Source organism: Hermetia illucens, chromosome 2, assembly GCF_905115235.1.
Source record: "Hermetia illucens chromosome 2, iHerIll2.2.curated.20191125, whole genome shotgun sequence".
Lineage (NCBI taxonomy): Eukaryota > Metazoa > Arthropoda > Insecta > Diptera > Stratiomyidae > Hermetia > Hermetia illucens.
Window position 1 is genome coordinate 62523736 of NC_051850.1, and position 16348 is coordinate 62540083.

At 41.0% G+C, this 16348-nt stretch overlaps 1 protein-coding gene across 1 annotated transcript; it reads right to left on the reverse strand.

Moving 5' to 3' along the window:
• Positions 1 to 3245: 3245 nt before the first annotated feature.
• LOC119650102 (biogenesis of lysosome-related organelles complex 1 subunit 3) lies at positions 3246 to 15117 on the reverse strand. Its single transcript, XM_038052622.1, has 5 exons — positions 14954 to 15117; positions 14845 to 14905; positions 14662 to 14775; positions 14498 to 14607; positions 3246 to 3943 (listed from the first exon to the last, which is right to left on the reverse strand). Exons 1-5 carry the CDS (start codon positions 15023 to 15025, stop codon positions 3827 to 3829), a joined length of 474 nt encoding a protein of 157 aa, XP_037908550.1. The 5' UTR covers positions 15026 to 15117; the 3' UTR covers positions 3246 to 3826.
• Positions 15118 to 16348: the final 1231 nt, after the last annotated feature.

Below are 16348 nucleotides of genomic sequence, written 5' to 3' on the forward strand. Positions count from 1 at the left end.
CGTCGTAATCACCAAAAAAGAAAAAAGGTCGACAAATTGCCATTAATTTTTTGGGGTTACAGATACCTAATAGTCTTCACCGAAGAGGTCAATTATGAAAAACGGATCGAGCGCAGTGGTATTCTCGAGTAATCTGATTATGAAACTGGCCCCTCCCCTTGGAAAAATGACGACCATATTTCAGGCGGAGATAGATGCCATTTCGTTGGCAGCAGAATAATGCTTGTCACAAAAATGGCGGGATCGCACCATTCGAATCTGTTTCGACTATTGTCTATTGTGGCCCTTTTTACACTCAGAGCCCAATTATAATACTAATGTTTTTAAAAAGAGGCATTATCAGAAAGTATATAAGGACAATATTGAAAACGAAGACGCGAAAAGTTTGAGGCTGTATGTTATCAGAAAAGAAAAGACGAGGCAGACCCCGCCAGCCAGCTATAGGGATATCGACGCAAAACCAGGATGTGTGAAGTTCCTTATTAAAGCAGGCCTGGACCGGATACCGGATTATTGATTTTTTTTTTCATTTAAAAGATAAAAAAAGAAATCAAAATAAAAATGCGTCTGGTTGTTATTGTTGTACACAGCATTATACCTGATGTTCAAATTGCCCCCTTTTTGCAAACGTGGTCCAACTTCTCAGGCGATTTTGACCAAACCGTCAACCCGAGGAAGAAAGTGTAGTTTTGTTTAGAACGCATGTATTTATGGCTCGAACAGGAACTAAAGGCACCGACAGAAAAATAGAATTTCGGCAGCATTTGTTACATTTCAAAATCACCCTAATTTTTTACAATAAACATCTTCTATTCGTAATGTAAGCCCTTCTTTAGTTTAAATAAAATTTATTCAAGAACAAAGCAAGAATCAAGCAATCGAATAAAAAGTATCTTGAAAAACGTGGTGTCACAACAAATACAATTCATATGAAAAATGTGCTGTTTTCTTTTTTCGTTAGTTAGTGATTTGTGGAAAGTATCCTTACTTGTCTTCATGAAAAATGTTGAAAAAAAGCTACTGCGAATTTCGACTTGAAATTGATGATCCTTGAGATTATATTCCATCGAATTAGTAAACGGAAAAAATGCTGAGTGTGAATAGTCCCTTAATAGTGAAAAAGTACAAGGCAAAACTGGAAGAACGATTAAGGCCTTTTCCCTAGAATTTCACGGGAGAGCCTATAGATGACACCTGGTATGACCTAAAATGCACTACCAAAACAAAAGTGGAAGAAGTGTTCCGATATCAATCCCAGCGCTGGAGAAATGATTGGTTTGACGATGAATGCCAGGAAAAGCTTGAAAAGAAAAACAGATAACATATAAAGCGAAATGAAGAAGGATGACAGAAAATTACGAAGACCTCCAAGGAGCAGCTAGTAAATATAAATACTAACGTATTAAGGCAAAAGAAACAAAACCATTTTTACGAGGAATTAAAAAAGGAAGACAACATTGCTAGCAGCAACACAAGAGAAACCTACAAAGTAGTGAATCGCCTGAGGTTTGGACATCAAACAAAAACCACCCTTTGTCTGGCGTACGATAGTGTAAATCGTAATGCTCTGTACAGAATAATAATAGAACTAAACATCCCACCAAAGCTAGTCCGGCTAATGAAAGCCACGGTGATTGAAAACGAGGGTCAGATAAAAATCCAAAACGAACTTACTCAAACCTTTCCTATAGTGTCGGGACTTAAGCAAGGGGATGTGTCGCTCCCACCATCTTTAACTTGGTGTTCGAATACTCGGTAGGAAGGTGGTCTCAGTAGATACCAGAGGTATGTCACTGGTAAAATCTGCGCAACTGGTGGCGTATGCAGATGTTGTGGGTATTCTTGCCCGATCGATGCTTCATGCGAAGGAATTTTTCGAGCAGTTCAAGTCAGCAGCGGGTGAAGTGGGGCTCAAAGTCAATAAATCCAAAACGAAATACATGACCCAAGCCCAAAGGCGGCTGTTAGTATGCATAACATTGTAATAGACCAGTGTAATTTCGATCAGGTGGACCAATTCATCTACCTAGGACCCCTACTCTCGAAGGACGGATTACTACTACTCATAAAGCATTTTATGCGGTTCTCCTCATGAAATCGAGAAAAGTACATAAACGCAGTAAACTAGAAGGAGGAAGCCATCTGTTAAAAAGTTATGGGGCCTCAACGCGTTGTTTTTTGATAATATTATGATTGAGAGTAGAATGAGAGACTGGGGAGAGAATGTAGGAGGAAGGGGAAGGGGTTTCCACTCTAACTCCGTTGAAAAATTGCGGCTGTATTTCTTACTCCTTATAAAGGTAAGAATTCTTCGTCAGTCTTTAACATTCTTAGAAGAAAACCTGTTTTTTTTTCCTTTTAGTTACTTCGATATTTTGAGTGCTTGTTGTAGTGCCTATCGACGAAATCTTATTCTGAATACACCAGATTCTTTCTGTAGGCCTTTCGTAGATCCAGTGCTGAGTAAAGGTGCTGATGGGTGACGAGCTTCTGCAGAGTTGATTTGGTTAGGTCCTCTACCTTTCTTAGGTTTATTAATGACTTTCTGAATTTTTAGTGCTCTTTGGACAGACGACTTTCTTTCCAAAATTTCTCCAACTTTGCAGCTTGATTCGTCATTCTGGGCTTGAACTAACATATTTCAAGTGAAAATACTTTTTTTTACGCATCACCACAAAAATAGATGTTATCTGCAGGATATTCAAATAGAAATTACCCGATTTTAGAATATTACAATTTCCTGAGATCTGAGATAGACACTACCATATACAGAATAGGAAAGAAAATCGCCCTCTATAAAAATAAAAAATATGTTGAAAATTCTTGGCATCCTTAAAAGGTTACAATGCCCCAAAACGATATCATAAATAAGTTCGTAGGGAGGAAAAATCAGGTTATGTAGACCCTACCCAAATTGCACAATTGATCTAATTTCGCTTAAGTTTCTCTATTTCAGGCCCCTGGAAAGGTCCCAAACCGGGAGAATCCAACACTTTCCAATATTATTAAAAATTTAGTCATGCAGCATATAGAGAAAATCCTACGTAATGTCGAGAAGGAAGTTGTTCTGAATATACAGGGTGTCTTGTTGATGATAGTAGAAAATTCAGTGGTGGATAGTACCATAGATAGAATTATAGCCTTTTCGTGAATAGTCTCATAAAGCTTGACCTGTCCAACAAAATCACAATTTTCCACTCCCCAATCATTTAATTTCAGATTTGGCACAATAAAACTACATAAACTACATGGATATAAAAATATATATTTTATCAATTGCAAAGCCGGCCGCCACTTGAAGATATAACTGTTCAAACTTTAAAGAAATTTCAAAAACGATTTTACATCTGAATTTCAAATTGCGATATTCTAATGATTCTTTACACTTACAAACCTGCAAATTTGACAAAAGTTCCCTTATTATGTTAGCTTTCGAACGACATGTAAAAATCATGTGCTTAATTATGGGAAATTTACGGATACTACGCACTAAATGGGAAAAACGTGGTGTCCTTAATATCAGTAAAATACTTAGTTGCGCACACCTACTTTAGTTTTCATTGGAAAAAGTACATATTCGTTATTATGCTCTAAATTTGAACAAAACACTGAGTTGACAGTTCGGTTACGACTTTTGATAAATCGATCACAAGCCCCATTATTGTGTAGTTTGAAAGAAGTATTTCTATGGTGACTTCTCTTTGAAACAAATCCAAACAAAAGGTTTTTTAGTAAAAACTTTCCTACTTACAAAATTTCTATTAGGAAAACATCTGATGAATTTATTCATTGAATTTAAAATAGTTTTGTTGCACCTAATTCTACTTTATATATTGATTGGTGGAATGAAATTTCCAGATATAATATCTTTTGTTTTCGTGAGGATTTGCTTGGTTGACGCTTCAGCAATTTTAAAGTTGTAAGAAATTGACTGTAGAGTTACCTGAAAATAAAAATAGATCCGATGAGAAATGTTTTTTGATTGGCGTAAATTGGAATATGTATGTAAAATTAGGCGCAATGTTTGTTTCGAAAAAGTAAACCAAAAAATATATAAAGCGTTTTTCAGACTTGAAGGCTGAAGTGTAAGGGCTCCAATGGGGCTCGTCTGGATTTAAATAGGAAATAATGTTGAAGAATTTGCAAATGGAAAATTAAGATAGAAAGCTTAGAATGTTTTTTAAAGAAAAGGAAGGATCAAGTGATTTTACATTAGGCGACCTCAAGTGGGAAATTCTACTATATTTCTAATGTCGAATTTTTAGGAAAATTATAGGGATTTGTAATGGTAGCAGAGCAGTAGAGGAGAAATTTTAAAGGAAACTCAGATGTAACAGAGGCAGCTCATGCAGTTGGTAAGTCAAAGGTGCTTTCGAAGTTTAGATTACCGCCCGGGATAACTTTCGTACCAAAACATCTACGTAAGATCAAGTAACACCAGACGCAGACCACGCAAAACTGATGGTTAATCACGAAGAACAGGTGCAAATTTAAAAAAAAACCCGGAAAATGCCCGAAAAGCTAGCATTGAAGCTAAGTGAGCTTAGCGGGGAAATGTGAAGATTATAATATTTTATAAAATTCACTTTGAAGGGCCGCCGGTTGCAAATTTTTATGATACAGTACGCAAAAGTAAATTTCAGTCTTTTAAAATCAACTTGTGTTGTGTGAAATGAATTTTAATTTATTTCAAAATTCATAAAAAGACATAATTCTAGCACTAAGAATAAGCTTTCCATAAGGAGAAGTGGCGGTTACTCTACTCTAGTTGCGCTGAGTGGGGTCCTACACACTCATGGAAACTCTGTTTGGTAAACGAATTCACATTTTTCCAATCCCATATACACATACACATGCAAATACATATATTTACCCTTCGTCCTGCGTGGAATTGCGAAATCTCCAGTTAGATTCATGCATTTGTGGGGATAATGAAATGCTCGGCAGATGTATTATGGACTTCCACAGGAGTGCATCGGAATATGCGCGTGTGTGGACATATTTATGAGCAGGCCAAACAGATGGAAACAAAAACCCCCACCAGTGGATAAAAATTGGCTATGGGAAGGATACCCAGAAATAAAACCGAACATGGAGGAAAAGAGGAAAAATAACGTTATGATGCACGGATTCAGAAACCCAGTAACGACGGTTTTTAGGAGCAGGGAAACGACAGAAGTGCCTCAGTAGTGAGAACGTTGGCTACTTTAGCATCAAGTGTTACAAATGTACGGAAGGAAGTAGAACTGGCTCCTTCGACGGACCCGTTTAGAAAAAGAGGCATTGGGTTAACGTACGGCAAAGTCTAAGATGAAAGGATTGAAGGCATCGGGCGGAAAAGTAAACAAGACAACACGGAGAGCAGAAATCGAAAAAAGGGTGCGTGAAAGGATGATCGAATAACAGGGAAGCAAACCCGAAGGTAAAAAATGGTTGAGTTCCCAAGGAGGACGGCTGAATTGACGGCGATCCGCGTTGGCCCAATTTCGGAGAAAGGGACTGGCTCCTACACAGGGATGTGGAGGCCTTGAAAAAGGTTACGCTTCGGAAGAAGGAGGATACAACCGCCGATAACTTTATCATTATTTCGAAACGTGGGGAAGAATCATAACGTTAACATACTTAGGACTCTCAAACCCCGAACTTACCAATTTGGTAGATAATATTAGCTTAGCTCAAGAAATAGACTGATGTAACACGGACAAATTCTTGAGCCAAATTAGAAAGTCCATAGGATAGGAAGCCGAACATCTCTATAGTCTTCAAGGATATAGATGAGGTCATCACAAAGTAGAAAGTTCACGAGGTCTTGGAAAAGAAGTTCGACCTTATCGGACTTGAAGAGTCAACGGTAAACGAGCACGATGGGACACAAACCGCCATCATCATCCTAACAATGTAAACAGCACTTAAACTGTTGCAAGTAAGGAGGCTAAGAATAGGCTGGGTCATATGTCCGGATAGCTCAGTGGTTAGAGCACTGGGTTGTCATACGGAAGGCCGCGGTTCAAATCTCGCTGGTGGCAGTGGGATTTGTATCGTGACTTGACGTCGGATACCAGTCGACTCAGTTGTGACTGAGTACCTGAGTCAAATCAGGGTAATAATCTCGGGCGAGCGCAATGCTGACCACATTGCCTCCTACAGTGTTCTGTAGTGTACCGTTACGGTCTTGAATGAAGTGCTCTAACACACTTCAAGGCCCTGATCCAATATGGATTGTTGCGCCAACGATTATTATTATATTATATGTCTTATAAGGGAGTAGGTGGCACTGAAACGATGTCTTATATGGCTTGGCTTCGGTCACATCGCAAAGGAATGTGTTAGTACGGATGGCAGGTGGAAACAATGCAGGAGATGGGGAGTTGAACGCCACATCAACAAGGACTGCGGAGCTGATCCAAATTGGACGCTTAGCAAAGGAAAGTTGGGTGTAGACCACCGGTGCATTTCAGGCAGCAGCAAACGCTCGGAATACAGGAGGCCCTCAACGCAAGTCCCAGATGTGGTTGATATATTCTATCGAGGAAATCATGAAGAACCCGAAGGATGGATTCTTCAGAGCGAAAGCAATTGACTTATTCAGGTGCTATGCTCTACCCAGCCCTACACTTCTCGAATATAAGCAACTGTTGAGCGGTTTGATTCTGGACACGAGAGGACATATGCCGAAAATGTTAGCAGTGGATTTCAATGCGTGGATTTTTGAATGGGGCAGATCGACAACGAATGTGGGAGGACATGCTCCGCTCGAAGCGGAGTCAGACACGGTATTCTTTCAGAGGAAAGGGCCTGGGGTTTATAGTGGACCTGACATACGAGAGTACAACTTTAGTTAGAAGAGTTCCATGACAAATTGATGAGAACTATACTCACAGTGTTTACCAAGTAATTGGCATAGAGATGAAGCGCGAATCGAGTTCCAAAACGGGTCTCACAGAGTGCTGAATGGGTTACCGGCGTGGACGATGAAAGTTTTTGAGAGGACACGTTCTCTGCAGCATTCGAGACTGACATATCTCTGACAGTACGACCATCTCAAAAGTTACCCAAATCACTCAATGCCCAAAAGACGATTGCTCCTCAGTAGGTGGTGGTCGTAGAACAATGAAATTAAATGTTTCCGGGCAAAGGAGCCTCACCAGAGGCTTAGGGGAATTGCGATAGCGACGGTCGACAGTTACGTACCTGTGAATTGAGGTGGGTACCTGTTTCGGGGACCTAATCCCACGGCCTTTTTAAGACACGGATTTAATTAGGCCTTTGGACCATTCGCGTACTGCATGCCGACAAACCAATTTGATACAGCGTCCTTCGGTGCCACGACTATGGAGGTTCTCCTCGGCCACTTGGTTTTGGTTTGGCCGGCAGGGTTACCTCCCCTACCTCCTCACCGCAACCTTTGAGCACCAGCAACGGTCGACAAGAGAAACACTGACAATTCCGGGGCCGTTTAAAATAAGCACTTCGCGAAAGCAAAAGGGGCTCCTTCAAACAGTTGTGCGTGCCGATATAAACACTTGGCGCGGTGCTTACAGCTTACGGCAATGAAAAGGCTGCGAAGAATACCCAGGTGACACGTCCATGCTTTCTGAAAGAAATGTTTGCTGTTATGTTTCCTCACTAACGAAGCAGCGGAATGCGAACGGCGGTTCAGGTCAACGAATGGGTGGTATCTTCAGTTCCGGAGGACGAACTGCGTCAAATATGTGGTAGGATCAGTAAAAATAAAGCCGGATCTTTTCGCCAACACCCTCGAGGCGTGCAAAAAAGGAATATAATAAAAAATTGGTGTTAGTTCTTAACCCCAAAAAGATACCTGGAGATCTACCATCATATTGCCCGATCTGCCTGTTGAATACAATGGGGCAAATAGGAAGGAAACGTAACACATTATGATCACATCCGAATTGAGGATATCCGGGATCGTCGGAATTGGGGAAATTGTCAGAGAAACGTCTTCGATGGTGATAAGCATTTGCGTTAATCAAAACTCACTCGCCAAGATTGGTCTGAACATCGATGTCGATGGGAAAAGACCAAAAGGCTAAACCAAATAGTGTTGACTTAATACACTGATCTTGGGCATATGATCGGGCAAAATGGCGACATCGATCAAGACGAGCCGACCTCGATTGTAAACGGGACATAAAAGAGGAAGATGTAGAGAGCCGTCTACACCAGACTGCTTCCATCGTCAAAGCGCCAATAGCCCGAAGGAACGCCAATATGGATTTCGGGGCGCCCATTCTACGGTGTTGAGCCACCACCAAAAGACGCACTAAATTCTGGTTGCTGCTGTGCCATGTTTAGATTGGATATCAAAAACGGATTCAACTCCACTATCTGCAACCGAATTAAAGGCGTATTGGCAGGCATAGGTATTCTAGAATATTTGAGGAGTCTTCCCTTTCAGACAGCTCTCTGATACAAAGTGAATGAGTGCCCCAAAGAGTATATTATCATAGCGGGGTTACCACAGGGTTCATGCTGTTGAATACATGTATAATGGAGAATTTGTGCTTCCTGTCCTAGAGGAGGCTAAAATTTGCCGATAACCTGATTGTAGTTATTCCAAGAAAGCACCCAGAGGATGTGGAAGTCTACGCGACAGAAGCAGTATAGCGGGGTGTTATGACGTGGCTAGAAAAGTCGGGGCATACTCTGGCTCATGGGAAAACGGAAGCGATCTTAATAACGAACGTTAGAACGAAGAACTTTGTTGAGGTGGAAGTCGATGAGCACAAGATCGTCTCTATGTTGGCTATCACTTGGGGGTTATGGTTGACGCTAAACCGAGCTTTAGAGTCCCACCCACCAAAATATCAACCCTATATCGTCGGAATTTTCGCTCAAGTTCAAAACGAGTGGGGATACCGGAAGCTGGGCATTTCGACTAAAAGGTTCGTACATAGCAAAAAATACAAAATATCTCTTTATTAATTGCTAAACTTTAGATATATATGTACATACATACCAAAAACATCAATATTGCAATCCTTAATAAACAAATGTTGCATTTCCACTTTACTTCGGGCACAAAAGCATACATTTATGCATTTAAAGTAAATACCACTGGTACTAACGTGTCTATCCTATTGGATGCTACCCGCAAACTTTATTAGCATATACATATGCACATACATATCTGTCTCCAATAATTCATACAAATAACTAAAAAGAGCTTTGTATTTTTTCGTATAAATGCACTATTGTGTATTTTTTCAGATCTTTGGGTTGGATAAGTTCTGAGAACGAGACCTGCTTCACTTTTTGAACCATCACTCCCCTATGTTTCATCCAATATTAAAAATAAGATGAGTTTGAGGTACTAAGTACTAAATCAACCCTTTCATTTGAAACTCCACATGACCATATTTGTTGAAAAAAAGTTTTATACTCCCCTTTCGTTGTTATGGTACGAATGCATTCTTATTTATACTCATAGAAAATTATCGTTTGAATTTATTCGTATTTACGAATACAAATATGCCCATCACTGGGCCCGAACACCCATTACTTCCTACAATAATCGGGAATCCTTACATTGTGTGTTGTGCTATTCGAAAAACTCATGATTTACCTGATCAATAAGTTTTAACAGTTCTATGCTTCCTGTATAAGTCTATTATAAGACTAAGGCCAAATGGAATGTTTTCATGTCAGTGCTCTAGGCGCAGCGATCCAAAAGTTCCTTCCATTTTGATTGCAGTAAATTGTAAGACTTTGAATCTCAAGTGGACTTTAAAAACAAAATAGCTTTGCGGATATTGAGATTAATTTCAGTGCCAGGGTAATGTCTGATATTAGCGGCGAGAACGATGGTCGAAGTTTTAAACATTGTGCCCACATCAACGTTTCAGAGAAGGAAGCAGGCCTCCAATCTAGCGAAGGTGAACGTAGTGGCCCTGAAGGTGGCACTGTCGTAAATTCATTTATGAACCTAGCAATGACAGTCTGCGGGGCTACTATGCCCCGGAAGGTACCCCATCGTATCAAGCCTTCTACGTATTGATGGCGGCCTGAAGTTGCTGACCTGCGGACTTCCTGCCATAATCTTCGCCGTTTGACGCGACGTGCAAGGACAGATCAGCTAAAAGGAGACAAGGCGATATACCCGAAAAAACTCTGTTTTCTTTATGCCTAACAGATGGGCTGACTTCTACGGACATTTTTTTCAACGGATCCTGTTCGTGGAAGACGCCTAGGGTTGCTCACTTTCCACTATGAAAGACCTGGAATAAGCAGTCCTCTCTCTGAAAAAACAAACGGACGCGCCAAAATTAGAAAGTTACCGGCAGAGGTATATAAACTGTTGTTTCACCACCGGGCAAGGAATTTTTCAGTTTTACCTTCACACACAAAAAAGCAAAAAAAAAGAAAACGTCCCCATGGATCGAGCCGTTCACATAAGTTCACTTTATATGTTATTGCAACAGTTGGAGTGAAAGGATGTGTTGCTTCATTTTATTAATCAATGAATTAATTTACAAAATATTGAGAAACATTATAGACGACAGTGCAGTGTGCGGTGCGGTGCATGCGAAAAGTGACTGTGTACAATTTATTAAAAAAATCAAACAAATTGCCTTTCCACTACGAATCTTTTACCGTCGCCCATTGTCTTTATATATTTTTTCGTGAACTGAACACTCAGTTATTCTTCAACCGTGTTCTCAATACCCTAACCCTAGTCCAGACAACATGGCCGCTACGGCTCTGGTAGCTGCTGCTGCTTTTGTATTTTTTTTCCTTTTGTTTCATAATAATAAATTTCATTTCACTTAAATTTTCTTCCTTCTTTCCTTCCTAGTAGAAGGTGCAAAAGAACTTTTCAACTTTTTCCTTCCTCTTTGAAAAAAAAAAAAATATATATATATTTACGAAGTGCGAGTGTTGTTTTGGAAGTTAAGTTCGCGCCACGATTCGGTGCTCTGCTTGAACAAATTCTAACTTACAAAGCATCCAAAAGACATACTTGCTCCATAATGCTAAAATATCTGTCACGCATCTAACCTTACCGTTTGAGCAAGTGCGCAAGTATTCCAGCCTCTTTTAAGGTTAATACTGACCTTATTATTTGCTTTTCGATTGCCAACGGCGCTGAATGTCGACATCCTTGGGCTTTCCAAGTACTTCTCTTGGGCAGTTTGAATGTGGAGCTGAACGAGGCTGGAATACCTGCGTACTGCCAACAAATGACAACGGATTGCGGATTATTCAATTAGCAGTGTCACACGAAATGGTTGTTGGAAGTACCTGATTTGCGCGGAAAGTGGTCCACAGACATACGTGGTCCTCTCCAGACGGGACCACTTTCAACCAAATTGACAACGTGTTGATCGAACGCCGCCACCTCTCAGCCCTGATGAATGTCAAAACATATAGGGGAGCCAATATGGACTCGGATCACTATCTCGTTGGCATGGTGCTCCGAGCTCGAATAACAACACCACCCAGAATCCCCAATAACAATCAGGTGAGAGCTAAAACTGAAGCCATCCACAATACAGCCCTCCGCAACACCTATAAGAGGGAAATGTATGCCGAAATAACCGCAGTCAACAGAAATCCTGGAGATGAACCATCAACAAATGATCTTCACAACGTTATCATAAATGCGGCTACAAACATACTTGGCCCCAACCACAAAAAAAGTCGGAATGGCTGGTTTGACGATGAATGTAAGCTAGTAACGGAACGGGAGAATGCCGTATACCGAGTAATGTTGCATTCCCAAAGGACGCAGGTACGCGTGGAGATTTATCACGAGCTCCGGCGAGCGGAGAAGCAACTTCACAGACGGAAAAAAGAAGCCTGGAAAAATTCGAAAAGTACAGGAAGCAACCGCACCAGCCGCGGAAGTTACATACCTCGATATTCATCCTGCCGAGGCAAAGAGGAAAATCTGATTTCCGATAGAATGGGCATATTAGAGCGATGGGTTGAGTATTTTGATGAACTACTGAGCAACCAGAACATCGACGAGTTGGAGGTGCCGCCAACTGAAGACGACGGACAAATTCTGCCACCACCAAGTTTACGAGAAACAGTCCGTGCAATTCATCGGCTTAAAAAATCATAAGTCGCCAGGAGCCGATGGAATTACAGCCGAATTATTTAAATATGGAGGCGACCAATTACACCAAGTGGTTCATCAACTTGTGCTCAAGGTGTGGGGAAGCGAATCAATGCCTGACGACTGGTAAAGAGGCATTATCTGTCTCATACATAAAAAGGGAGATATCACACAGTGCAGCAATTATAGAGGTATCACGTTGCGGAGTACTATCTATAAGATATTCTCCGCTATCTTGCTAGGCCGGATAGCCCCATACGCTCAGAAAATCATACCCCCCCATACCAAAGAGGCTTCACTTCAGGCAAATCAGCAACAGATCAGATTTTCTCTCTGCGGCAAGCGATGGAAAAACTGTTGGAATAAACTTTAAAGCCACCTATGGTAGCATAGCCAGGGTAAAACTGTACACGGCCATGAGAGAATTCGGTATCCCCACGAAATTGGTAAAACTGACTAGACGGCCCTGACCAATGTGCGAGGCCAGATAAAAGCGGCAGGATCACTCTCAAGACCATTGGACATCAACAACGGTCGACAAGGGGATGCCCTATCATGCATCCTCTTTAACCTTTTTCGGCTCCCTACATGAGGATGGACGATTCCGTAGCCTACATAACGACGAAATCTATGAGCGATACCATGACCGTCCGGTTGTGGATAAAATCCGCTCAATAGGTTACTTAATCCGTATGGATGAGGATGATCCAGCCTGGAAAGTCTATAAGGGCAATATCTATGGTAGGAAAGGAAGACGGGGCAGACCCTGCCTGAGATGGAGCGATGGCGTAGGTCAGCACACCAGATAGCTTTTAGGGACATCGAATTGGTAGACCTCGGTGCAAAACCGGGATTTCTGGAGTTCCTTATTAAGATAGGCCGAGACCGGATGGCGGTTTTTGCACCGTTGATGATGAACTATCTGGGCAACCCTTAGTTCGGATCATTCACTGGTTCTTATAACTTTATCGAATCTCAAAAAAAAAAATTGAGTGGTTAAGTATCAGAAATATATCTCTTCGTATTTAAAAGCAAATGTGTCTTTGAAATCAAACATCGAACTCGACCAGGCTGTACATTGTTTCACCGAAGTATTAACATCAGCTGCCCTGCATGCAAAGCCGACGTTCCAATGCGCAGTTTCAGATAATCCAAAGTGTCCAAAAATAATAGACCAGCTTATTAGAAAAAAACGACAGCTACGGCGTGAATTGCAACAGTTTAGTTCGCCGAATTCGAAAAAGAATCTGGCGGCGGCTAGAAAGGAGCTACAAAAAGCAGTGAAAAAAGGAAACGTAGATCTGAAGTTTTTCCTTGAAAATCTAACACCTTTTCTGACCACGAATTCTTCACTTTAGAGAGTGGTAAAGAAGCTCAATAGCCCAATCTTGCGCGAATCACCAATCAGATTGTCGGACGACAGTTGGGTGAGGAGTGATCTCGAAAAAGGTTCAATCTTTGCTCAACACTTGATAGATGCTTTCCAACCAAACCCACATATAACGGAGGAAGAATTATCACGTTCGATACCCAAAGGTGCACACCAACAAATGCAAATCATCGAACTTCTACTATCCATGCTACAACAACACTTGGATGAAAAAGGGGTTATTCCTTACCAGTTCGGATTCAGAAGAAAACATGGAACTGTTGAACCAATTCATCGACAAAGAATATTGAGAATGATTACTTTCGCACGGTGGTCGCTATGAAACTACGTGACTTGGGATATTAACATACTTTGATAAACTTGCTTCACATCCAAGAAGCTTACCCAGGAGGTGGGATGGGATTCGTCAGCAAGTTTAGGCAGATACAGGGGAGCTCTCTTCAGACATCATTGTCAGAGAAATGCTGAGGGGCGCTGACAGATTGGCTGTTTTAAGCGTTACTTATGTTCATATTCTCGTGAAGAAGATTAACCTCGGAACCGAATCGGAGGGGTTTCTTTGTACTTTCAATTGCCTCCCTCCTCTCCTTTGCCTTTTCACAATTGAAGGCAGAAGAATGGTAAAGCTGGCCTTAATTAGCGTGCCTAACGGTTAGTTCGCTCATAATAGGGAGGATGTTTGTTGGTAGTCCGTCGGCACACAGCCGCGGTAGTCCACAGCTCATTGAGATACATTCACCTAACCTACACAAAGAAAGTAACGGAGATAAGGCAAATAAAACATAAAGAAGTATCTTATAAACTGAAAACGAATTTCTAAGCTCGCAAATTAGAACCATTGTCCAATTTCAGAGCGGCACATGCAAGCAAATTTTTTTGTTCTGATTTTCTTTTTTCTAATTTCGAGCGGCTACTGTGCTACGGTACTTCGAAAGTCTCAATACGGAAAATTTTCCTGAGGTAAAATCGCTTGTTGTTCAGCAAAAGTATAAAAAGGCAGAAAATGTACACAACAAACACTTTACCTGTGATTTGAGCAGCTGTTGGTCCGCATTGAGCAATTCCTTTGACGCTGCAAAAATGGTGGAGTAAAGACAATCGTTCAAATCCTTCCAGAGTTTCGCATTGGAGTCACCTGACAAGAAAATGTAATTAGTACTTGCAGCCAGGCCAGATTGGGCGCATTTACATAATTTCTTCTGCAGAATGGAGTTGTTCAGGTGGTTCCTTTGCGGTGAACGCTTCAACTCCGGTGCAGACTGCTCAGGCTTCCTCCTCGACTTTGCCGCATACGAGACAACCTCTGAAAATGTCGGAAAACAACCTCATCACACTCCAAAATATAGCGAATTCTTAAAAAGCTGGAACTTACCGTCGTCCGATTCGAGGGCTTCGCCATTCACTGCCGTCCCATACCCTGAGGTGCTGTTCGCCTTCGGGAGAATGCATTGAGATAATTCTTTTGTGGCTTCGTCGCTTACCTTGTCATTGTCGATGCTTTCTTCGTCGGACTCTGGAGCTTCTCCTGTGATAACGAACTTGCTGTCAGCCATGAAACAGTCGTAAAATGCACGATAAACAAGTCTAGAAGCCACAGGCCAAGATACGTCAAATCAGCTGTTCGTTTGACATCTCTTCCAACCATTTCCAAGATTGTTTATGTTTTCGCCAGCAAGAGATGGACAGATTTCTTACGACAAAACAATGGCAAAGTGAGAGTAGGCACTACATGCCTACGGACTGCCAGAAAGTATAAATTCCAATAGAGGGGAAATTACACGAATGGAACTATCACGATTAAATAGTCGTCCCATTCTTTCAACGGCAAATTTCTGAGACATTTCTAGTTCAAGATTTGTTGATGTTTACAAATCAAAGTGCATTTGAAATTGCCGGTAATGTGCATCTTCAGTGTTACCAGAGGTGCTGGGATGAAAGACAGCTTATATAAATTGCAACCAGAATTTCATTTGTAACAATTCGGAATAGCTGGACGCTTCGGGTATAAAGATTTTTCATCTTGCTTGAGAAACTTTCTATGCGAGTTTTCCCACTCGTACGCAGCTAAAAATTCAAAATATCCTTGACATGCCTGGAGATGAATTGAGTTCACTTTATATGATGATGATTTCATACATTTCTTACAGTGCAATAAAAACACGTGAAATACAGAACTTTGACATTCTATAACTTTGTTAATAATAGATGGATTGCCTTCAAAGTTTTTAGAATTATGTCTAATATGATCTCAGTAAATCAGGAATTAACAGGGTTTCCGGGAAAATTTCGAACATACACTCGCCTATATTTCACCTAATATCAGAAATAATACATTTTTCAAAAAGTAATAATTGAATCCTTTGATTTGATACCCCCATCCCATAATTCGCGAAATTCGGTAATTTTAGAGGAAGGAAGGAAGGAAGGCTCCCTATAAACTACATATGGTCCTGTGGATTCGATTAGTACTTTTCGTTTCGGTCTTGTTTCCAATACCCATGGGAGTGAGGGCTCAAAACGTGTGCACCAAAAAGTGAAGCAGATCTCGTTTTCAAAGCCTATCTGTACTCCAACTTGGGTCCTCGACCTTTGTCTCTTTTCTTAGTTTTAAGCGTAAATTAAGCCACTTACTAACTCTTTACTCCGAGGACAATACATAACTAGGTATTTTCTTTCTATGTATTGTCACTAAATAAAAATCAAATAATATTCGACACAATACTGGGTCGTTTGAAGGAAATCCGGCTGTCGCTCGACAGTCGAAAACTTACTTTTGCTGATCGGACGGCAGATATACTGTGTAACCCGCCTGAGAATATCGATGGGCATTAGGTTTCCATCAAATATACTCTTTCTCGTGTGTTGCAAACTTCGTC